The sequence below is a fragment of the Bubalus bubalis genome, chromosome 7 (assembly GCF_019923935.1).
Source record: "Bubalus bubalis isolate 160015118507 breed Murrah chromosome 7, NDDB_SH_1, whole genome shotgun sequence".
NCBI classification, from domain to species: Eukaryota; Metazoa; Chordata; class Mammalia; order Artiodactyla; family Bovidae; genus Bubalus; species Bubalus bubalis.
In genome coordinates, this window is record NC_059163.1 from 1352347 (window position 1) to 1377159 (window position 24813).

A 24813-nucleotide genomic window follows, 5' to 3' on the forward strand; every position below is an offset into this window, starting at 1 on the left:
TGCTCACCAAATTCCTAACACACAGACTCATTAGGCCCTGCCAATCTCCTTGCAGTACTCTGATACTCACTGTCCAGAGGCCTAACAGGGAGCATTGCTTTGTGAAAGACTTAAGAGCAGTGGACTAGACAGTCAGTTCAGTTCAGTCACACAGTCGTGTCCGACTCTTTGCGACCCCATGAATCGCAGCACACCAGGCCTCCCTGTCCATCACCAACTCCCAGAGTTCACTCAGACTCATGTCCATCGAGTCAGTGATGCCATCCAGCCATCTCATCCTCTGTCGTCCCCTTCTCCTCCTGCCCCCAATCCCTCCCAGCATCAGAGTCTTTTCCAATGAGTCAACTCTTCACATGAGGTGGCCAAAGTACTGGAGTTTCAGCTTTAGCATCATTCCTTCCAAAGAAATCCCAGGGCTGATCTCCTTCAGAATGGACTGGTTGGGTCTCCTTGCAGTCCAAGGGACTCTCAAGAGTATTCTCCAACACCACAGTTCAAAAGCATCAATTCTTTGGCACTCAGCTTTCTTCACAGTCCGACTCTCACATCCATACATGACCACAGGAAAGACCATAGCCTTGACTAGATGGACCTTTGTTGGCAAAGTAATGTCTCTGCCTTTCAATATGTATCTAGGTTGGTCATAACTTTTCTTCTAAGGAGTAAGCGTCTTTTAATTTCATGGCTGCAGTCACCATCTGCAGTGATTTTGGAGCCCAAAAAAATAAAGTCTGACACTGATTCTACTGTTTCCCCATCTATTTCCCATGAAGTGATGGGACCAGATGCCATGACTAGACAGCCATCCCTATTTAACCAGTAGTACCAAACCCACACACCCTCCTCACCCAAGTGCCCGGGAGTGCTCAGTATTTCTCTGTTCTGGACTCCAAAGACGCATTCTTCTGTATCCGCTACATTCAGGCTCTCAATGCCCTTTTGCTTTTGAACGGAGGGGCCTGACCCCCTGGAGGCTACTCAATATACTTGAACAGTGCTTCTGCAGGGTTTTCAGAATGGCCTCCATTTTTTAAGAAACGAGTTAGCAAAAGAACTGAGGGAACTAAGCCTGAAAAATGGAACTCCATCACAATATATTGAAGACAAATATGTAAGCAGTGAGATAAAACAAGACTCAGATCAGAATACTGCTAAGGTCCTAATCTTCTGGCAGAAAAAGGAGACAACATTTCCCCGATGAAGGCTCAGATTTCACAACCACGGGTTCAGCAGGAGCGCGAGCCCGGGGTGTGGACTGAAAGACAGCAATTAGTGCATTACCATCTCCAACCACAGAGTGCGAACTCCAAGGCTGTCTCAGGATGGCTGGGTTCTGTTGCGTCTGGACTCCAAATTGTGACTTTATAGCAAACCCCTATATGACGCTCTGAAGGGGGAACCCTGGGCCAGTCTGCTCCCTACTGCACTCCTCAGGGTCCATGTAGCCCCCAGGAGTAATCTGAGGCTTAGCCCATGTGAAATGACCTAGGAAAGGCATTTTCTTACTTCTGACATTCTACCAGATGAGGCAGTGAGCCAGTCCCTGCGATACATTATTAGTCTAGGCCAAGTTCAGAAGGCACTGCAGGACTATGCCAAGACACTGGAAGCTCCCACTAAAACCCAGCAGAAGGGGCAGCCCCTCCACAAAGGAACCCTGGTGACCAGGGCTGTGTGCTTGCAGTGCAGGGGGCCCAGGTTCAGTCCCCGGTCAGGGAACTAGACCCACACGCTGCAGCTAGGAGCTCTCACACACCGCAACAAAGACCAGAGGTCCTGTGGGCCGCAGCTAAGACTCGGCACAGCCAAATAAATAACCTTTTAATAAATAGTTTTTAAAAAGATACTGACACACACAAAAAATACCCCAACCTAGAAGGAGGCATCCCCCCAAAACTAACCCGTGCTGCAGTGGACGGGTCCCAGCAGAGTAAGGCTAGCCCCCGCTGCTGTCAAACTGCAAAGGGTACCTAGCCAGGTACATTTGTCCAGACCGAAGCTCTTACCTCCCCAAAGCCCGCAGGTCGCAAGGGAGGAGCAACACACCTGTACGCCAGTGGAGGACCTGAGACACGTGGTCAAAGACAAGCACCACCAACAAACAAGTAGAGAGCGGCGTGGTGGGCCAGACTCCCACTGGCTATGTTTTTGCCATATCCTTGCTTGCGTTTTGCCAGTTTGCTCAGCCACCCCAGCCAGGGAGGCAGCTCTGCTGTCTTGGAGGGGTCAGGGAAATACTCTACCATAAGAACGCTTCTGATATTCCATCTGCCACCTAGTCCCCGTGACTAAGGAACAATGGCTGGAGAACTCACTTGTCAATATCGCCAGAACCATATCGTGAGGGGAACACCGAGGAGAATGCTGGACATGACATCAACACCCCCAGCAGGCCGCCACCCCGCCCCTCTCACTCCCTCTGAACCTGTCAGTTCCACTACGAATTAACAAGTCTGGGTCGGGACGACTGCCACGCCCTGGTCTGCTTCTGCCTTCTGGCGACCTGCTCCACTGCTGTAACCTGACTCCCCCACACAACTGGACGGGAGATGTGGGGTGCACTGGATTAAACTGCATAAACGGCACTTGCTTCTCATGCCTCAGGAACCCTGCCCTGCCCCCAGGGAGGACCCCCGCCCCCAGGCAGGATTGCACCAGACACCCTGCCTCTCACCCAGGAAGGAGCTGCACGTGCAACCTTGCCCACGGGGGCCTGTTTCAAAGTGTAGCCCCAGCTCCCTAAACAGCACGGAAGGGGAATGTGATGGTGGGACGGAAACGTGCCATCCACCCGTCCATCGACTCAACCCGCCTGTGGGCTACGGACCAAACGGGGGTCTGGCCTGTCACTGCGGCCACTGACCAGGCCAGCAAGGTGACACACGAGCATCTAAATGCCCAACATAACGGCCCCCCGACCCCTAAGCACGCGCGCTAGCAACAGCGGTGTCCTCCAGGGGCTGCCCACTCGCAACAGCCGCCAGACAGGCACTCTCATCTGAGCCCACTCGCAACAGCCGCCAGACAGGCACTCTCATCTGAGCCCACTCGCAACAGCCGCCAGACAGGCACTCTCATCTGAGCCCACTCGCAACAGCCGCCAGACAGGCACTCTCATCTGAGCCCACTCGTAACAGCCGCCAGACAGGCACTCTCATCTGAGCCCCTCTGTTTTCCTCCGCAGACACCCAAACCACCACACGCTGCAGAGTTATGGCCAGATCCCATCCTTTTCCAACACAACTATAGCCTACAAGTGCACTGGTAATGTCCACTTCATAGGGGAACGCACAACACGAATCACAGGAATGAGAGGAATTTTCACTCGCAGTGGGACTCGCCCAGGTCATCACCGAACCCAGAGTGCACTAGGAATGGGCTCAGCCGACCGGGCGACCAGCAGCCCTGTACGGGGGTGCTCTGCCTCTCAGGAAGTAACTTCAGGAATCTCACCAAGCAGCCTGCTTATGTAATGGAACAGATGGGGCAAGACTTAACAGACCCTAAGACCTCTGTTTCTTCTTTGGCTCATGTCATTCTTGATAACCACGGAGCTCCTGGTTACCTTCCAGCGAACCAAGGCAGTTTGTGCATAACCAATACTTCCTGATGCACCTGGATCAGTGTAAGAGGACAGGGACAGGTTAATACTCAGGAGACATACACCCAAGCAGAGTGGCTTCTCAGTCTGGGTAGGGGCAACTCTGCCTCCACTGTCTGGTCAAGAGCTAACTTGGTGACTTGGTTCCTCCCCTTTCTAAGCCCTTTAGTGGCTATCGTCATTCTTCTCCTTTTGGGCCCTGTTTAACCTTTAGGTCAAGTGTGTGTCTTCCAGGCTCTAACATCTTCAGGTAAGGCTCCTGATGGCTCAAGGGCTTCAATCCATTCCCAGGGAGGGTGACCCAGGTCCCTGCTGGTCCTTGGAACACTCAGTGAGGGACTTCTACACCTCTCGAGAGGGGTAGGGTAGCGGCCCCAGTTCAGCAGGAACTACCTCCAGAAGAAGAGACCTTTGGCCCTTTAACCCTTAGGAAGAAGGGTGTGGAATCCCTCAGAGGGGAAAGAGTGCTGCCCCTAGACAAAGTCTCCTCGAGCAACAGGACATGAAGAAATTATAAGCGACTAAAAATAACTGCGCGCGCGGTCAAGTTGGGACAATTGCGAGCAATTGGATACAAACGGGCCAGAATCAAACTGCCATTTCTGAGGTGCTGGGAGCAAAAGCAGGGTAGTGTGTGTGATCCCTGCACATGGCCCCAGCAAGGGGGTGGACAGACCCCCTAAGCAACATCTCCTGCCCAACCCACAGGATCTGCCCCGTTGTTACCACGTTGAAGGGCCCAGGCAGCTTCTCTCAGAGGGTGAGTCAGGGGACCTGTCTCTTGTTCTTGCCCCCGTGCACTACAGCACAAGCCCAGTACAGCCTGAGACGCTCGTCTGGCCTCTTATCAGCATCTACTGATGGAAGAGTCCAAGGCCCTGGGTTGGCAACAAAACTGTCAGAATTAACCCACAGATTCAAAACAGTGGATATCACAGTTCCACCTGGATGTTTGAATAAAGTGACAAGTTGACCCTAAAATTCATATGGAAATGCAAAGGACCCGGAATACTCAAAACAATCTTGAAAAAGATAAAGTAAGAAGAAACACTTCCTAATTTCAAAACTTATTATAAATCTAAAACAATCAAGACAGTGTTGGACTGGCATACAAATAGACATATAGATCAACTTTTAAAGAACTGAATGTCCAGAAGTAAACCCTAACATTTGCAATCTATTAAGTTTCTATTAAAGTGCCCCCAAAATTCAGCAAATAGTGCTGGGAAAACTAGGTATCAACATGCAAGAGGGTGGATTTATGCCCGTATCTCACAGCACACACAAAAATTAACTCAAACTGGATCACAGGTTTAAATGTAAGAGCTCAAATTAAATTCTTAGAAGAAAATAGGGTAAAGCATTCATGACCTGGGATAGGCAAAGCATTCTTAAATATACCAACAAAAGCACAAGCAATATAAGAAATACTTGATAAACTGGAATTAATGAAATTAAAAAACCTTTTGTGTTTTAAAAACACCATCAAGGGACTTCCCTGTGGGTCCAGTGGTTAAGAATCTGCTGGCCAATGCAGGGGACACGGGTTTGATCCCTGGTCCAGGAAGATCCCACATTCCGAGAAGCAACTAAGTCCTTGAGCCACAGCTACCAAAGCCCGTGAGTCTAGAGTCTGTGCTCCACAACAAGAAAAGCCACCACCACAAGAAGCCCTCAGACCTCAAAGAAGAGGAGCCCCTGATCACTGTGACGGGAGAAAGCCTAGTGCAGTGATGAAGAGCCAACACAGCCAAAAATAATAAATAAAGTTAAAAAAAAAACACACCACAAAAAAGTCATCAAAAAATTGCTAAAAACAAGCCACAGATTTGGAGAATTACAAATCATATATCTGACAAGAGACTTGTATCAGAATATATAAAGAAATCTTACGGGTCCAAAATAAAACACAAATAACCCAATTTAAAAAATGAGCAATAGACCTGAACTGTCATTTCACCAAAGAAGATATGCAAATGGACAGTCAGCATATGAGAAGTTGCTTAATGTCACCAGTCATTAGGGAAATGCAGTTTAAAACCACAGTGAGGGACTTCCCTGGTGGGCTAGTGGTTAAGAATCTGTCTTGCAATGCAGGAGACTCAGTTCGGTCCTTGGTCCAGGAACTAAGGTCCCACATGCCGCCGCAGAGCAACGAAGCCTGCACTCGACTACGGAGCCCATGCGTCGCAACAAGAGATCCCGAATGACGCAACAAAGAAAGACCCCATGGGCCGCGACTAAGACTCGGTGCAGCCGAGTACGTACGTGCGTGAATGAAACACAGCGAAGCACCGCTTCACACACAGGAACACGGCTAAACTGTGGACAGACAGACAAGCACTGACAAGGCGGCGGACGGTGTGGACCCTACGCGCTGCTGGTGGGGTGTAAGTGGTACAAGGAGTCTGGAAAACGCTGGGCAGTTGCTTACACACCTAGAGAGAACTACGCACTGCCACCCACCACTGGGGGAGGGGAGGCTTACAACCTTATTTCTAGCTCTCCCGTCAGAATCCGACACTAAGAAAACGGGTTTGTTTCACGGTGCCTACAAAACAGAAACAAACACGAACCAACACCTTTACTAACCTGGTCAGCTCTCAGCTGGGTGGAGCCGTCCTTATACATCAGAGTTACCACCACGGTGGCTGCCTGTTTGAGCATTTCCATCAGCTGGCTTTGCTCCAAAGCATCCAAATGTCTAATGTCACAAAAATCCATTTTGAATGCCTTTGCGTGCCTGGAATTGAGGTAGGTTTCAACCTCACCAGCATCTTCTTCCAATATCACAAGTTTACTTGTTTTTGCTGATGAATTATTACATGAGACGTGGTTTCCTGTAAGATTCATGCTTTCTCTGTTGTTTTCCTTTGGGAGGTGTTTTCTTTTACGTTCCATTTTCTGTAGAACTGAAGCCTGTTGGTCACACTGTGGAACTGAACACCTTGAAGGAGCCGATGAGCTGATACCCTTCTGGCTTTGGTCAGCAGACAGCTGATCTGTGACTCTGATACCAGAGGACTGAGGACAGAACTTGATGGAAACTCCTGACGGCTGGCACGTAAGCAAATTAAGATTCTATAGAAAAATGGAAAATATTTCACAGAATATGGACTTGTAAGACAAGTCTATAAACCAAAGTAAAATCTGATAAAACCCATCTAAGGTAAAGCGGGGACATGGCTTCACATCAACTGTGATCCAACTTCCTAATGAACTGTGGAGAGTCTCCCTGTGCAGTGGTTCTTCTCAACCCAGGCAGGAGTGCCTGGCTGCACCCTGGGCTGGAAAGGACAGGAGCTAGTGGAGAAGAGACTTAGCAGCAGCAGCAGCAGTGGAGAAAGCCTCCCACCTCAGCCCCGCGCTGGGCCTCGTGCAACAGGAGATGCTGTGGAGGGGGATGTGCTGCACACGTGTACAAGACTGAGGATGAACCACTGTTTCCAAGCAAAGGCCACTTACAGAGAAAATACAGTCACCACAGCTCTACCTACTCAACTTTAAAAAAAATTACAGCTCAGCAGCAACATTCTTCCTGTTTCAATCTTGTGACATGGAATACTCATTCGTCGATTCACAGACTCGGCGCACACGAATGTGAGCAAACTCCAGGAGACAGTGAGGGGAACGGGAGTCTGGCTTGCTGCAGTCCACGGGGTGGCAAAGAGTTGAACTTGACTTAGGGACTGAGCAGTACCAACCACTACAGTCTAAACTGTTGTGCCACCTCCTCCACTAAGTCATAGTTAAGGCCTTTGGTAACATGACCTCTTCTCATCTCTCCTCCAAGCTCAACCACATCCCTCACCCACTGTGAACTGCTGTTGTTGTTCTTTAGTCAAACTCTTTGTGACTCTGTGAACTGTGGCCCACCAGGCTCCCCAGTCTGTGGGGTGTCCCAGGCAAGAATACTGGAGTGGGTTGCCATTTCTTTCTCCAGGGGATCTTGCCAACCCAAGGATCAAACCTGTGTCTCCTGCTTGGCAGGTGGATTCTTTACCACTGAACCACCTGAGAAGCCCCACTGTAAAATTTATATCCTTCTTTTCCAAACTTCTCTTTATTTTCACTACCCCAAAGCTCCAACTCTTCTTCCCTTAACCTAAAAAATAATCCCAAAGTCCTTCCCCACTCTCTAAAAGTGAGGATATTGAGACAGACCATTTCCTAGACCTCAACTCGGAGTGTTCACACTTCAGAAAGGTGTCCCAGATTCCTCTCCCAGCACCAGAGAAAAGCAGCACGAGCCAGCACAAGCACTGGGTTAGCCGTCTCCCCTGCGGACCCCAGAGCACTCAGCCCTGACTCCTGTTGTGATGCTGATCCACCGAGTCATAGGGGATACTGTGCTGCTCTTTCTCATCCCCTCATACAAGTAAACTGTGAGCTCCTGGAGGAGAACTTCTTTTGTCTTTTAACCACTGTATCCACAGTGCCCAGCATATGGTTGACACTTGATAAATATTTGTTGAAAAAGTGAAAGCTATCTGTTTAGAATTACTCGTTATCTGCAAAGATTCACCTTTTTTTCCAGTGATTGATTCTTTCCATCTTCAAGTAGTACTGAATATTTAACACTGGATTTGTCTACCACATCTGCAGCTTTGAAAGACACAGAAAGGAAACATGAAAGAGTAAGGAAACATTAAAATCTAAGTCATATAATTAATTAAACATTGAAAATAGCCTCTATAATCATTTACTCATCATTTACTTAACTAAAACAATGTAATAAAATTTACAAACAAAATGCATACTACCATTGCAGTAAACATTTATGCAAAATATCTTCAAGTTAACTGGAGACAGATCTATGTAATCATGAAATGTTTACTAAAAAGTATTACTTGGTATTAGCATTTGAATACTTGATTTTGAAAAGCCAAGTTAAGTATTTTACAGAAAGCTTGCAAGTATTAAAAGTTTGAAGAAATTCTTAGATGGAATAATTTTGTAACAGAACATTAGAGATTCAGTAAAATATATAAACTTCTCATTTAGAGTTTAACAAGCTTGGGCTGGACAGGAAGTGATGGAACTGGGTTCAATCCCAGACAACATAACTCAAGTATCTATAACAATAATAATAACCAAGAAATGCAAATGGGGGAAATCTTTCATTTACAATAGAGAAAAGTTATACTTACAATTAATTTAATAAGAAAGGCACAAGACACTCAATGATGAAAACTTAAAATCTTATAAAATGGCATAAAGCATGGTCTATACAAGTGGAAAAACACAGCATTGAGATAGGAACAAAATATTTAATTCTCCCAAATACAAATTTAATGCAATTCCCATCAGAGGCCCTACAGGGCTCTTTTAATTGAAAAAAAAAAAAAAAAAAAAAAAAACACTTCAAAGTGCATAGGAAATTTAAATGTCTGAAAACAGAGAAGAAAGGTAAGTTGCTTTGTTTGTTTGTTTTTTGAGGGGGGGTTGGCCATGCTGTGCAGCATATGAGATCTTACTTCTCTGACCAGGGATTGAACCCATGTCCCCTGCACTGGAAGGCAGACACTTAATCACTGGACCATCAGGGAAGTCCCAGAAGTTCAGTTGAATCGCTCAGTTGTGTCTGACTCTTTGCGACCCCATGGACTGCAGCATGTCAGGCTTCCCTGTCCATCACCAACTCCCGGAGCTCGCTCAAACTCATGTCTATCAAGTCAGTGATGCCATCCAACCATCTTATCCTCTGCCATTCCCTTCTCCTCCTGCCTTCAATCTTTCCCGTCATTGGGGTCTTTTCTAAGGAGTCAGCTCCAATACTTTGGCCACCTGATGTGAAGAGCTGAAAAGACCCTGATGCTGGGAAAGATGGAGGGCAGAGGAGAAGGGCATGACAGAAGATGAGATGGCTGGATGGCCCTTCTCCAGTGGACCACATTTGTCAGAACTCTCCACCTATTCTGGGTGACCCTACACAGCATGGCTCATAGTTTTATTGAGTTAGACAAGGCTGTGGTCCATGTGATCAGTTTGATTAGTTAAGTTTAAAAAAAAAAATTGAAGACTTGCTTTGCCAGATTAACAGAACATACTATAAAGCCACTGTAATCAAATATACAAGGTATTTGAGTAGGAGTAGACAAGAAGATCTCTAGAACAGGGTAGAAAATCCAGAAGCTGACCCCAAGACTTATGAGAATTTAATATATAGTGAAAATCATATTTCATTTCAGTAGAGGAGGATAAATTAATAAATAGGGGAAGGACAATTAGCACCACTTCTGAAAGAAAATAATACATTGGAAAAAGTAATGGGACAAAAAAGACAAAGAGTTAATATTTATATTATACAACAAATTACACTGACCAAAAATGAAAAATTCAGTGGAAAATGAGCAAAAGATACGGAGAGGCAACATACAAAATAGCAAATCCAAAAAGCAAACAAATATGATGTAATACTCAAACTCTGTACTAGTCAGGGAAATGCAAACTAAATATACTTGGAGATGGAGAAGTAAGAGGTGGTCTCACTCGTTACTGGTAAAAATGTGAATGGTTCGGATCTTTCTGTGTGTGTGTGTGTGAGAGAAAACAGCTCATTACTAGAATGAACTGCCACTGATTTCCATGATGGGTGGGAGGCTGGAAGCAATGACCAAAGGGTCTTTCAAGTCTAAGAGCGGATCAAAACTATCTTCCATGGTCACAGTTCTTCCTGTGGTACAAGGAACACTGCTTTTTTACGTAGCATGAAAGCAACCTGAGGCATCTGTTTTTAAATTCCTTTTCTCTCTTTTATATTTATCTATCTCTTCCATAAGGTTCAGCACAATTTTTTTGGCAGAGATCCTACAGTAAAGTCACATTATCTTCATGTATTTTAGCTTGTTTCTCCAGATATTCCAGGAAACTTCTAGAGGTCATCTGGACTTTTGGAATTGGCTCCCTCAGAAGGAAGATCATGCTCTTTAAGTTCTCTGAGCTGATGCCTTCTGACAGTTCATACAGCAGGTTTCTGGTTTCAGGACCTAATGAAGCTCAGGTTCTCGATGTCTCATCACAGAAAGAATTCAGTGAGGGACAAGGTGATAGGTAAGAAGTGGATTTATTCAGATTTAGAGAGAAGCACACTCCACAGAGTGTGGGCCATTGCAGAGGGTGAGCGTGGCCTAGGATCTTTGTGGAAAACAAAGTGTCAACACATTAAAAACACACACATACGTCTCAGAGTTGGACAGAAAAGGACAAACCCAAAGGGTCCAAAGACGGGCCTCGGGGATGCCACCCATACTGTTTCCTGATGCAGTGAAGGTTATGGGGTGTTCAGTTTGTGAAACCTTGAGCTGTAATCTTAGGACAGATGTACTGTGTGTTTGTGTGTTGTGACCTCAATAAAAACAGAGAGGTATAAAATACATAAGTCACGTAATGAAACCACCTCACTGCTGGCTATCTATTCACAGAAATAGATGCAACAGCAAGTAGGTTTAAGCCAAAACATTTATGACAGTACTACATTACGGCAAAGGACTGAAAACAAAGCAAATACCAACCAAGAGGGCAGTGGAGGAAGAAATTATGTAGCAGCCACACCATGGAGCACAGAGCCACCGAACAGAATAAGCTGTGTTAGTTGACCTGCAGGTGCAGAGATCTGTGAAAGTGTGACCTCATTTTTTAAAAAATGACTTTATTGTACATGTACCCATACACTGGCAGAGGTCTGGTCCCTGGGAGGCCGAGCTTGAGATGACGGCTTGCATTCAGAAAGGTTATTGGGGGGCACTCTCAGGATCAATGTCTGTAGGGGAGTAAAGGACTAATGCAACTGCTATGAAAGCCTGCTCTGGACCTGGCACGTTCCTACAGAACTTTCCTCGGGAGGGCCAACCTCCGCACCCCAGTCACTACCTGGCTGTTCCTGGGGAAGGGGTATGCCCTTGGGAAAAGCTCTTTGCAGTTGAGGCAACCGTCAGGAGGGGCTGTGCTGCCACAGCTGGGATAAGCAGGGGGCTCTGGGTACCCCTGCTCACTGCAGTCCTCACTACGATCACCAGATGTGCAGTTCAGACGTGTCTGGGAGCAGCTCCTTCGGGACTCTGCTGGGCCTCCTCCTGGGGGAACTTCAGGGCAAGGTTAGCCTGTCCTTGTCCTGCAGCTGGTCTCAAAGCTGCAGAAGATCTTCGCTCCCCTCTACCATGTCCTGAGGACCCCTCACCCTGGCTGGGCACCTCTGCTGGTCTTGGTTGCTTGTCTGATCGTGACCTAAACCCTCATCCCTGAGAGGTGAAGTCCCTGGTTGTCATGCCCTTTTCAGGCACGGCCACTGCATTTACTGTCAGATGTGGACAGTGGACCAAGGGGTGTCCAATCACATCACCTGGGTCTCAAGCAGATGCTTTCCTGTTCCCTTTACATGATGGCAGCCCTGTCACCCCTAGTAGGATGGAGAGTACGTCTTTGGCCTTCCAGTCCCTTGGTATAAGAAACTTGAAATGACTGGGCAGCAACTATAGCCTGAAGAAAGCCATTCTTCCTGTGCCCTTGGCAGATTTCCCTTGGGGAGTCAAGACTAAACCTCCAGAACCCAGAAACATAGGGAGAGAAAAACACATTTATGGAGGGGGTTCTGGGAGTGATGCTGGGCAGGGTTGCTCCCACTGCCATCTTCTAGGTCCCAGTGTCCTTAACTATGTCCAATGGGGACACTGCATCCTGCAATGGTCACTGATGTCCAGGGAATACTGCGGCCTGGAGGTCACCGGAGCTGACCTGCTACCCACCACACCATCACTGCACCACCTGTGTGCCCACGACAGAGCCCGTGGGTCCCAGGATCACATACCAGCTGCAGCTCCTGTGCTGTAGAGCGGGTCCTTATGTCCAGAGCACTGCTATGCAGGACTGTAGGTCAGCGGATCAAATGCTCTGTGAGCCTTGGAGAACAGAGCTCACTGAGGCCCTGTGTGTGGGAAAGGCAAACCCATGCCCAGAACATGTGTGGATTCTCATCAAAACAAAGCTCAGCACCTTTGAGGGCACAAGGGGCTCAGTGTTGCAAGCGAGCCCCCAAGTGACTGTGCTCAAAGTTTGGTGCTACTGGGGACCGTGTTCAGTCTGAAATTGGAAAGCTGGACAGCAGAGGTGACAGCAAGGCAGGCCCTGGGGCGAGCACTAGGCCACGCGCAGCCTCCACCCCAGCCCCATGGTCGCTCCATTAGAAGCCCAAGTGGCCTGTTCCGGGACAGCAGACGGCCAGATGGTGGACATCATTTGGCCAAGCCATTCCAGGTACATTCCTTCCTTCTACACTCTTTCAGGTGGCTGCTCCCGAGTCTGCTCTTACTGTCATCTTCAGAGTTCTTTACTTCTCGGCAACTAATCCCATTACTGGTCAGTAACGCTTTAAACTTCCTCTGTTCCAATGCCTACATGGTTTCTGTGCCCTGGCCAGCCCAAGTCTCATCCACTTCCTTGACAGGCTCTGGTACCTCCTTGGCCAGGTTATATCATGACTCGACGGCCAAAAGACAAGGAGGTGGCAGTTCCTGAGGGGGAACGTGTAACTTCTAAAGGCAGAGCCCTCTTGCATCTTGCAGTGGGGGTAGGGAGGAGGGGGCTGGCCTTTGACAGAGGAGTAGCTACTTCAGCAGGTGCCAGAAGCACCTGGGACTCAAGATTTGAAGGCACCAATCCAGATGTCCCCACCCTGCCTCTCAGGGTCAGGTCCCTCTTCCTGATCAAGGCCCTGACCTTAAGGCAGAACACCTGCCTGGGGTGAGAGTCCAGCCCACTCTGGAGCTCTAGCAGCCTGACTAGGCACGGGCCTGGGACCGCAGGGAGCCTCTTTACAGGCCAGCAGGTGAGCTGTCTGTCACATTTAACCTTTAGTTGCTGGTGAATCACCCTCAGCCTCTGTCTTTTCCCAGGGCACACAGCCACAGCCATTAGGCCATTCTCTTCCACTTCTCAAATACACAGACTGCCCAGCAGCCTGCACAGCTGCTTCCACGGATCAGCCCAAGCAGTCACCTGAGGAAAAGCTTCACCACACTGCTGCCATCCGTATCTCACCTACAGCGTCCCATGTGTGTGTGTGTGTGTGCGCGCGCACGCGTGTCACTTATTTCGCTGCGTCGGGCCTTGGTTGCAGCACTCAGAGTCTGATCTTCACTGCAGCCTGCGGAATCTTTAGCTGTGGCAAGTGAATTCTTGGTTGCAGCATGTGAGATGCAGTTCTCTGACCAGGGCTCGAACCCAGGCCCCTGCATTGGGAGTTTAGAGTCATAGAAACAGATGAACAAAAACATAAAAGGCATAAGCTAAGTTATTAACACGGGGTGGCGATAAGGGGAGATTGGTTTACCAAACAAAGAAAAAGCCTAAATTAAGAAAACAATGTACATAAAAATCCTTTCACTCTGAATGTGTGTAAATATGTAAAAAAAAATTTTTTTAATGTGGGGTTACAGACTTTGTTTTCAGTTTTTCTGTTTAAAAAAAACCAAACATTTCTAAACTATTACAAACAACAACAAAAAAGACCCCCAAAACACTGAGGAAAATACAACGTAAATAGAAATAGTTAAGTCTTTCATACATGTATTATGTTTGTAGAAAGCTCTTACAAATCAGTAAGAGTTGAAATTTACAGATCAGACCACCGTCGTAGCCTCAAAGATGAGACTACATTTGCCTGCCTCCAAAGAGTGCAGTTTTCCAGTGGTCATGTATGGATGTGAGAGTTGGACTATAAAGAAAGCTGAGCGCCAAAGAATTGGTGCTTTTGAACTGTGGTGTTGGAGAAGATTCTTGAGAGTCCCTTGGACTGCAAGGAGATCCAACCAATCCATTCTGAAGGAGATCAGCCCTGGTGTTCATTGGAAGGACTGATGTTGAAGGTGAAACTCCAGTACTTTGGCCACCTGATGCAAAGAGCTGACTCATTTGAAAAGACCCTGATGCTGGGGAAGACTGAAGGCAGGAGGAGAAGTGGATGACAGTGGATGAGATGGTTGGATGGCATAACCGACCAATGGACATGAGTTTGGGTAAACTCCAGGAGTTGGTGACGAACAGGGAGGCCTGGTGTGCTGCAGTTCACGGGGTCGCAAAGAGTCAGACATGACTGAGAGACGAACTGAACTGAAAGAGTGCAAAATATATCAAGAGTTAAAGTGTTATGCAAATAAACAAAAACTACGGCACAGAAAATTCTCTGAGTTGCAGATGAATCGATGCAGTTTACTTCTAATAAGGTATTCTGGTAACGAGCAGACCCTTGTAAATGCAATCATCACACTACTAAAGAGATGTATACAAAGGAGTGAAAGAAAAGCTTAAGTAGAGGATGAAGCTGGGAAACACTGTTTCTGGAAACTGGAGTTAAATCTGAATGCAGACTAATCCCTTGTCAGTCGCATCACTTCCGAATTATTTTCTCCCATTTTGTGGGATGTCTTTTCATGTGTGTTTTCTCTTTTGGCCATGCCTTACGACATGCGGGACCTTGGTTCCCCAACCCACCCAGGGATGGAGCCTGCGCCCCTGTATTGGCAGCGCAGTGTCTTAACCACGACCCACGGGGAAGCCCCAGCTGTTTCTGTTTATGGTTCCTTCGCTGTGCAAAAGCTTTTGCATTTAATTAGGTCACATTTGTTTATTCTTGTTTTTATTTCCGTAACGTTAGCAGATGGATTCATAAAGATATTGCTGCAATTTATGTCAGTGTCCTGCCTGTTTTCCTTTAAATTTTATAGGATCCAGGCTTACATTTAGGTCTTTACTCCCATCTGAGTTTATTTTTGTGTATGGTGTTAAAGAATGTTCTAGTTTCTTTTTTTTTTTTTTTTAACTTGTAGCCATCCAGTTCTCCCATTTGTTGAAGACACTGTCCTTCTATTGCATGGCATTGTCTTCTTTATCACAGATTAATTGACCACAGGTGTGTGGGTTTGTTTCTTAGCTTCCTATCATGTTCCTTTGATCTGTATTTCTGTTCTTGAGCCCACACCATACTGTTTTGATTACTGTAGCTTTGTAGTAGAGTCTGAAGTCAGGGGGCCTGACTCCTCCAGCTATTTTTCTTTGCTTTGGCAAGAAAGATTGCTTTGGCTATTCAGGGTCTTTTGTGTCTCCATATAAAGATTTTTTTCACCTAGTTCTGTGAAAAAGGGTAATTGATAGGGATTGCACTGAGCCTGTAGACTGCCTTGTGTCAGGGGTGGGGGAATGGTAGGGGGTGGAGGGATAGACTGGGCATTTGGGGACAACATGTACACACTGCTATATTTAAAACAGACAATCAACAAGGACGTACTATAAAATAAATCAATTTAAAAAATATGAATAGGGCATAAAGAGAGGGGAAGTGATGAGACTTAAGACTTAAAGGGCTGGCAAGGGCCAGGCTGCCCTGCAGGGGTATTTTTCTACAGACAAATTCCGCAGAAAACAAAGACAAGATCTGAGCTAATCCCAGCAACAGCACAAAGGCAGGTCAAACGTGGCAATAAATTGACACCTAACATCAATTAAGGAAGTACTGAAAATTTTCAAATAAGAAGGAGTGAAGGCTTGAATTAGGGCAGTGGAAACTGGAACCCAACACCTGGCAGGTATACTAAGTGACTGGACATAAGGATTTTATATTTACCTGATAGAAATAAAAAAAAGTTTATCCATATAATCTTGACCAGAGTAAAATAATAATAAAAATATCTATTTTGTCATTTAGCTTTATGTTCTCTGTGCTTGAAATTGCAAAGGTTTCCACTAGTTAGTAGAAATAAAGACACACTTCACATTAATGAATTGGATTTTGACAAATAATTGCCTTGAGGAGTTTTAAACTTGTATTAATTTGTTCAGTTTAGTTCAGTTGCTTGGTCATGTCTGACTCTGCAACTCCATGGACTGCAGCACGCCAGGCCTCCCTGTCCATCACCAACTCTCGGAGTTTACTCAAACTCATGTCCATCGAGTTGGTGATGCCATCCAACCATCTCATCCTCTGTCGACCCCTTCTCCTCCTGCCTTCCTTCAATCTTTCCCACCATCAGGGTCTGACCAATGAGTCAGTTCTTAGCATCAAGTGGCCAAACTATTGGAGCTTCAGCTTCAGCATCAGTCCTTCCAACGAATATTTCAGACTGATTTCCTTTAGGATTGACTGGCTGGATCTCCTTGCAGTCCAAGGGACTCTCAAGAGTCTTCTCCAACACCACAGTTCAAAAACATCAATTCTTCGGCGCTCAGCTTTCTTTATGGGCCAACTCTCACATCCATACATGACTACTGGGAAACCATAGCTTTGACTAGACGGACCTTTGTTGGCAAAGTAATGTCTCTGCTTTTTAATACATTGTCTAGGTTGCTCATAGCTTTTCCTCCAAGGAGCAAGAGTCTTTTAATTTCATGGCTGCAGTCACCATATGCAGTGATTTGGGAGCCCAAGAAAATAAAGTCTGTCATTGTTTCCATTGTTTCCCCATCTATTTGCCATGAAGTGATGGGACCAGATGTCATGATCTTCGTTTTCTGAATATTGAGCTTTAAGCCAACTTTTTCACTCTCCACTTTCACTTTCATCAAGAGGCTCTTTAGTTCTTCTTTGCTTTCTGCCATAAGGATGGTGTCATCTGCATATCTGAGGTTATTGATATTTCTTCCAGCAATCTTGATTCCAGCTTGTGCTTCATCCAGACTGGCATTTCGCATGATGTACTGTGTATATAAAGTTAAATAAGCAGGGTGACAATATACAGCTTTTCCCAATTTGGAACCAGTCCGTTGTTTCATGTCCGGTTCTAATGGTTACTTCTTGACCTGCATACAGATTTCTCAGGAGGCAGGTAAGGTGGTCTGGTATTCCCATCTCTTTAAGTGTTTTCCACAGTTTGTTGTGATCCACAAAGTCAAAGCCATTGGCATAGTCAGTATTGATTTGTAATGTCTATGAAACTATTCTTATTTTACTAGGAAAAAAAACATATTCACCTCTAAGCTCTATTAAGTTAAAAAAGATTTTGGATGAGTATGGATTAGAAAACATTATTTGATTTCTATAGGTATTTAGACAAAATACAGATGTACTCTAATAAATACATGTTTAATCAAATGCATCAGTTCAGTTCAGTTCAGTCGCTCAGTCGTGTCCGACTACTATCCATAGCACCAGGCCAGCTGACAACCTTGAAATTACCGTGAAAAATCTTTCTCCTCCAGTGTTCCTCAAATCCTTTCAGTGGCATTACTGAACACTGAAGTGACGATGTAAATTTAAGTCTTGCTCAGTCGTGTCTGATTCTTTGTGATCTGTAGCCCACCAGGCTCCTCTCTGTCCATGGAATTCTCCAGGCAAGGATACTGGAATGGGTTACTATTTCCTTCCCTAGGGGATTCTTCCCGACCCAGGGATTGAACCAAGGACTCCATAGGTCGGTTCTTTGCTGTCTGAGCCACCAGGGAAGCCAAATTTAACTCAGGTGATCTCAGTTTTGCATCTAGTTTAAAGGTAAAGGAGTCGCAGTAAGCAGCTAAGCTGCAGTCACAAAAGACCCACCAATACAATGGCCTAACAACAAGTTTATTTCTCTCTGCTGCTCTGAGGTGAGCGGTCTCAGTTGGTGGAGTAGTTGTCTCATGAAGACACTCTGGACTTGGGGTCCCTCCAGCATGCTGATCCATAGTCCTCTAGGACGCTTGTCATTTGCAGGATGGAATGGAGTCGTTTGAGGTTCCAACTGGAGGAAAGGGAAGAGACCAGCTAGGAAGCAAGTCAGATGTCTTCAGGCCTACCCTGGCAGTGGCACACCTACAGATAGGAAGCTGCTACTTGGCCACACCTGACTGCAAGGACACTGAGCCATGTACGTCAGCTGATGGTGTGCTTCCGAAGAGAAGGATGGACTCTGGTGTGGTGGATGATGAGTAATGATTACCACGAGAATGGTTACCTTTGAGCAGGAAGAGAATTTTAATTCAGAAGGAAATTTTGAGATATTGGCAAAGTAAGTAGTAGTTATATGATGTTCTCTTTATATTAATTCATTAAGCTGTATTTTAAGTCTTTGCATCTTTTTTTTTTTTTAACCACAAAAGGTTTTAAAATAAAGACTAACTTTGCTGCAAGAGGATACACACAGTCCAATCTTTACTGGACGTGTATACCTCAGTTGGTCCAGCAGATCCCAAAGTGACATAGAACACTGTTTGGTTTTACTTAATATAATTTTGTAAAAGCAAATATTAATAGTTTATCTCCATTGATTTCTTTTTTTTTTTTCAATCTCAAGCGGAGTTTATTTTTACAAAGAAATAAAATATTTTAATTTTTTAGTTGAAGTACAGCTGATTTTTTTTTTTTTTCCGGCAGAAATGATTTTTTTTTTTTTGGCATTTTTTTTTAATTTTATTTTTAAACCTTACATAACTGTATTAGTTTTGCCAAATATCAAAATGAATCCGCCACAGGTATACATGTGTTCCCCATCCCAAACCTCCCTCCCTCCTCCCTCCCCATTCCATCCCTCTGGGTCGTCCCAGTGCACCAGCCCCAAGCATCCAGTATCGTGCATCGAACCTGGACTGGTGACTCGTTTCATACATGATATTTTACATGTTTCAATGCCATTCTCCCAAATCTTCCCACCCTCTCCCTCTCTCACAGAGTCCATAAGACTGTTCTATACATCAGTGTCTCTTTTGCTGTCTCGTACACAGGGTTATTGTTACCATCTTTCTAAATTCCATATATATGCGTTAGTATACTGTATTGGTGTTTTTCTTTCTGGCTTACTTCACTCTGTATAATAGGCTCCAGTTTCATCCACCTCATTAGAACTGATTCAAATGTATTCTTTTTAATGGCTGAATAATACTCCATTGTGTATATGTACCATAGCTTTCTTATCCATTCATCTGCTGATGGACATCTAGGTTGCTTCCATGTCCTGGCTATTATAAACAGTGCTGCGATGAACAGTGGGGTACACGTGTCTTTCCCTTCTGGTTTCCTCAGTGTGTATGCCCAGCAGTGGGATTGCTGGATCATAAGGCAGTTCTATTTCCAGTTTTTTAAGGAATCTCCACACTGTTCTCCATAGTGGCTGTACTAGTTTGCATTCCCACCAACAGTGTAAGAGGGTTCCCTTTTCTCCACACCCTCTCCAGCATTTATTACTTGTAGACTTTTGGATCGCAGCCATTCTGACTGGTGTGAAATGGTATCTCATAGTGGTTTTGATTTGCATTTCTCTGATAATGAGTGATGTTGAGCATCTTTTCATGTGTTTGTTAGCCATCTGTATGTCTTCTTTGGAGAAATGTCTATTTAGTTCTTTGGCCCATTTTTTGATTGGGTCATTTATTTTTCTGGAGTTGAGCTGTAGGAGTTGCTTGTATATTCTCGAGATTAGTTGTTTGTCAGTTGCTTCATTTGCTATTATCTTCTCCCATTCTGAAGGCTGTCTTTTCACCTTGCTAATAGTTTCCTTTGATGTGCAGAAGCTTTTAAGGTTAATTAGGTCCCATTTGTTTATTTTTGCTTTTATTTCCAATATTCTGGGAGGTGGGTCATAGAGGATCCTGCTGTGATGTATGTCAGAGAGTGTTTTGCCTATGTTCTCCTCTAGGAGTTTTATAGTTTCTGGTCTTATGTTGAGATCTTTAATCCATTTTGAGTTTATTTTTGTGTATGGTGTTAGAAAGTGTTCTAGTTTCATTCTTTTACAAGTGGTTGACCAGATTTCCCAGCACCACTTGTTAAAGAGATTGTCTTTAATCCATTGTAAATTCTTGCCTCCTTTGTCAAAGATAAGGTGTCCATATGTGCATGGATTTATCTCTGGGCTTTCTATTTTGTTCCATTGATCTATATTTCTGTCTTTGTGCCAGTACCATACTGTTTTGATAACTGTGGCTTTGTAGTAGAGCCTAAAGTCAGGTAGGTTGATTCCTCCAGTTCCATTCTTCTTTCTCAAGATCGCTTTGGCTATTCGAGGTTTTTTGTATTTCCATACAAATTGTGAAATTATTTGTTCTAGCTCTGTGAAGAATGCTGTTGGTAGCTTGATAGGGATTGCATTGAATCTATAGATTGCTTTGGGTAGTATACTCATTTTCACTATATTGATTCTTCCAATCCATGAACATGGTATATTTCTCCGTCTGTTAGTGTCCTCTTTGATTTCTTTCACCAGTGTTTTATAGTTTTCTATATATAGGTCTTTAGTTTCTTTAGGTAGATATATTCCTAAGTATTTTATTCTTTCCGTTGCAATGGTGAATGGAATTGTTTCCTTAATTTCTCTTTCTGTTTTCTCATTATTAGTGTATAGGAATGCAAGGGATTTCTGGGTGTTGATTTTATATCCTGCAACTTTACTATAGTCATTGATTAGTTCTAGTAATTTTATGGTGGAGTCTTTAGGGTTTTCTATGTAGAGGATCATGTCATCTGCAAACAGTGAGAGCTTTACTTCTTCTTTTCCAATTTGGATTCCTTTTATTTCTTTTTCTGTTCTGATTGCTGTGGCCAAAACTTCCAAAACTATGTTGAATAGTAATGATGAAAGTGGGCACCCTTGTCTTGTTCCTGACTTTAGAGGAAATGCTTTCAATTTTTCACCATTGAGGATAATGTTTGCTGTGGGTTTGTCATATATAGCTTTTATTATGTTGAGGTATGTTCCTTCTATTCCTGCTTTCTGGAGAGTTTTTAATCATAAATGGATGTTGAATTTTGTCAAAGGCTTTCTCTGCATCTATTGAGATAATCATATGGTTTTTATTTTTCAATTTGTTGATGTGGTGTATTACATTGATTGATTTGCGGATATTGAAGAATCCTTGCATCCCTGGGATAAAGCCCACTTGGTCATGGTGTATGATCTTTTTAATGTGTTGTTGGATTCTGATTGCTAGAATTTTGTTAAGGATTTTTGCATCTATGTTCATCAGTGATATTGGCCTGTAGTTTTCTTTTTTTGTGGGATCTTTGTCAGGTTTTGGTATTAGGGTGATGGTGGCCTCATAGAATGAGTTTGGAAGTTTACCATCCTCTGCAATTTTCTGGAAGAGTTTGAGCAGGATAGGTGTTAGCTCTTCTCTAAATTTTTGGTAGAATTCAGCTGTGAAGCTGTCTGGACCTGGGCTTTTGTTTGCTGGAAGATTTTTGATTACAGTTTCAATTTCTGTGCTTGTGATGGGTCTGTTAAGATTTTCTATTTCTTCCTGGTCGAGTTTTGGAAAGTTGTACTTTTCTAAGAATTTGTCCATTTCTTCCTCGTTGTCCATTTTATTGGCATATAATTGTTGATAGTAGTCTCTTATGATCCTTTGTATTTCTGTGTTGTCTGTTGTGATCTCTCCATTTTCATTTCTAATTTTATTGATTTGATTTTTCTCCCTTTGTTTCTTGATGAGTCTGGCTAATGGTTTGTCAATTTTATTTATCCTATCAAAGAACCAGCTTTTGGCTTTGTTGATTTTTGCTATGGTCTCTTTTGTTTCTTTTGCATTTATTTCTGCTCTAATTTTTAAGATTTCTTTCCTTCTACTAACCCTGGGGTTCTTCATTTCTTCCTTTTCTAGTTGCTTTAGGTGTAGGGTTAGGTTATTTATTTGACTTTTTTCTTGTTTCTTGAGGTGTGCCTGTATTGCTATGAACTTTCCCCTTAGGACTGCTTTTACAGTGTCCCACAGGTTTTGGGTTGTTGTGTTTTCATTTTCATTCGTTTCTATGCAAATTTTGATTTCTTTTTTGATTTCTTCTGTGATTTGTTGGTTATTCAGCAGCGTGTTGTTCAGCCTCCATATGTTGGATTTTTTAATAGTTTTTCTCCTGTAATTGAGATCTAGTCTTACTGCACTGTGGTCAGAAAAGATGCTTGGAATGATTTCTATTTTTTTGAATTTACCAAGGCTAGCTTTATGGCCCAGGATGTGATCTATCCTGGAGAAGGTTCCATGTGCGCTTGAGAAGAAGGTGAAATTCATTGTTTTGGGATGAAATGTCCTATAGATATCAATTAAGTCTAACTGGTCTATTGTATCATTTAAAGTTTGTGTTTCCTTGTTAATTTTCTGTTTAGTTGATCTATCCATAGGTGTGAGTGGGGTATTAAAGTCTCCCACTATTATTGTGTTATTGTTAATTTCTTCTTTCATACTTGTTAGCATTTGTCTTACATACTGTGGTGCTCCCGTGTTGGGTGCATATATATTTATAATTGTTGTATCTTCTTCTTGGATTGATCCTTTGATCATTATGTAGTGACCATCTTTGTCTCTTTTCACAGTCTTTGTTTTAAAGTCTATTTTATCTGATATGAGTATTGCTACTCCTGCTTTCTTTTGGTCCCTATTTGCATGGAAAATCTTTTTCCAGCCCTTCACTTTCAGTCTGTATGCGTCCCCTGTTTTGAGGTGGGTCTCTTGTAGACAACATATGTAGGGGTCTTGTTTTTGTATCCATTCAGCCAGTCTTTGTCTTTTGGTTGGGGCATTCAACCCATTTACGTTTAAGGTAATTACTGATAAGTATGATCCCGTTGCCATTTACTTTATTGTTTTGGGTTCGAATTTATACACCATTTTTGTGTTTCCTGTCTAGAGAATATCCTTAAGTATTTGTTGGAGAGCTGGTTTGGTGGTGCAGAATTCTCTCAGCTTTTGCTTGTCTGAAAAGCTTTTGATTTCTCCTTCATACTTGAATGAGATCCTTGCTGGGTACAATAATCTGGGCTGTAGGTTATTTTCTTTCATCATTTTAAGTATGTCTTGCCATTCCCTCCTGGCTTGAAGAGTTTCTGTTGAAAGATCAGCTGTTATCCTTATGGGTATTCCCTTGTGTGTTATTTGTTGTTTTTCCCTTGCTGCTTTTAATATTTGTTCTTTGTGTTTGATCTTTGTTAACTTGATTAATATGTGTCTTGGGGTGTTTCGCCTTGGGTTTATCCTGTTTGGGACTCTCTGGGTTTCTTGGACTTGGGTGATTATTTCCTTCCCCATTTTAGGGAAGTTTTCAACTATTATCTCCTCAAGTATTTTCTCATGGTCTTTCTTTTTGTCTTCTTCTTCTGGGACCCCTATGATTCGAATGTTGTAGCGTTTAATATTGTCCTGGAGGTCTCTGAGATTGTCCTCATTTCTTTTAATTCGTTTTTCTTTTGTCCTCTCTGATTCATTTATTTCTACCATTCTATCTTCTAATTCACTAATCCTATCTTCTGCCTCTGTTATTCTACTATTTGTTGCCTCCAGAGTGTTTTTAATTTCACTTATTGCATTATTCATTATATATTGACTCTTTTTTATTTCTTCTAAGTCCTTGTTAAACCTTTCTTGCATCTTCTCAATCCTTGCCTCCAGGCTATTTATCTGTGATTCCATTTTAATTTCAAGATTTTGGATCAATTTCACTATCATTATTCGGAATTCTTTATCAGGTAGATTCCCTATCTCTTCCTCTTTTGTTTGGTTTGGTGGGCATTTATCCTGTTCCTTTATCTGCTGGCTATTCCTCTGTCTCTTCATCTTGTTTAAATTGCTGAGTTTGGGGTGTCCTTTCTGTATTCTGGCAGTTTGTGGAGTTCTCTTTATTGTGGCGTTTCCTCGCTGTGTGTGGGTTTGTACAGGTGGCTTGTCACGGTTTCCTGGTTAGGGAAGTTTGTGTCGATGTTCTGGTGGGCGGAGCTGTATTTCTTCTCTCTGGAGTGTAATGAAATGTCCAGTAATGAGTTATGAGATGTCTGTTTTGGGGTGACTTTGGGCAGCCTGTATCTTGAAGCTCAGGGCTGTGTTCCTTTGTTGCTGGAGAATTTGCTTGGTATGTCTTGCCCTGGAACTTGTTGGCCCTTGTGTGGTGCTTGGTTTCAGTGTCGGTATGGAGGCGTTTGATGAGCTCCTGTCAATTAATGTTCCTTGGAGTCAGGAGTTCCCTGGAGTCAGGGTTTGGACTTAAGCCTCCTACTTCCAGTTATCGGTCTTATTTTTACAGTAGTTTCAAAACTTCTCCTTCTATATAGCACCATTGATAAAACATCTACGTTAAAGATGAAAAGTTTCTCTACTGTGAGGGTCACTCAGAGAGGTTCACAGCGTTACATGGAGACGAGAAGAGGGAGGAGGGAGTTAGAGGTGACCCAAATGAGATGAGGTGGAATCAATAGTGGAGAGAGTGGGCTAGCCAGTAGTCACTTCCTTATGTGCACTCCACAACTGGACCGCTCAGAGATGTTCACGGAGTT

General features: G+C 43.9%; 1 protein-coding gene across 1 annotated transcript in view; it reads right to left on the reverse strand.

The window, feature by feature from the left end:
- Positions 1-24813, reverse strand: part of POLN (DNA polymerase nu) — a 153771-nt gene that overhangs the window by 119293 nt on the left and 9665 nt on the right. Inside the window, exons 3-4 of the mRNA XM_025290538.2 lie at positions 8127-8206; positions 6194-6682 (exon numbers count right to left, since the gene is read on the reverse strand). Of these exons, the coding sequence (XP_025146323.1) occupies positions 6194-6682; positions 8127-8206 (569 nt within the window). The remainder of the gene's footprint in view (positions 1-6193; positions 6683-8126; positions 8207-24813) is intronic.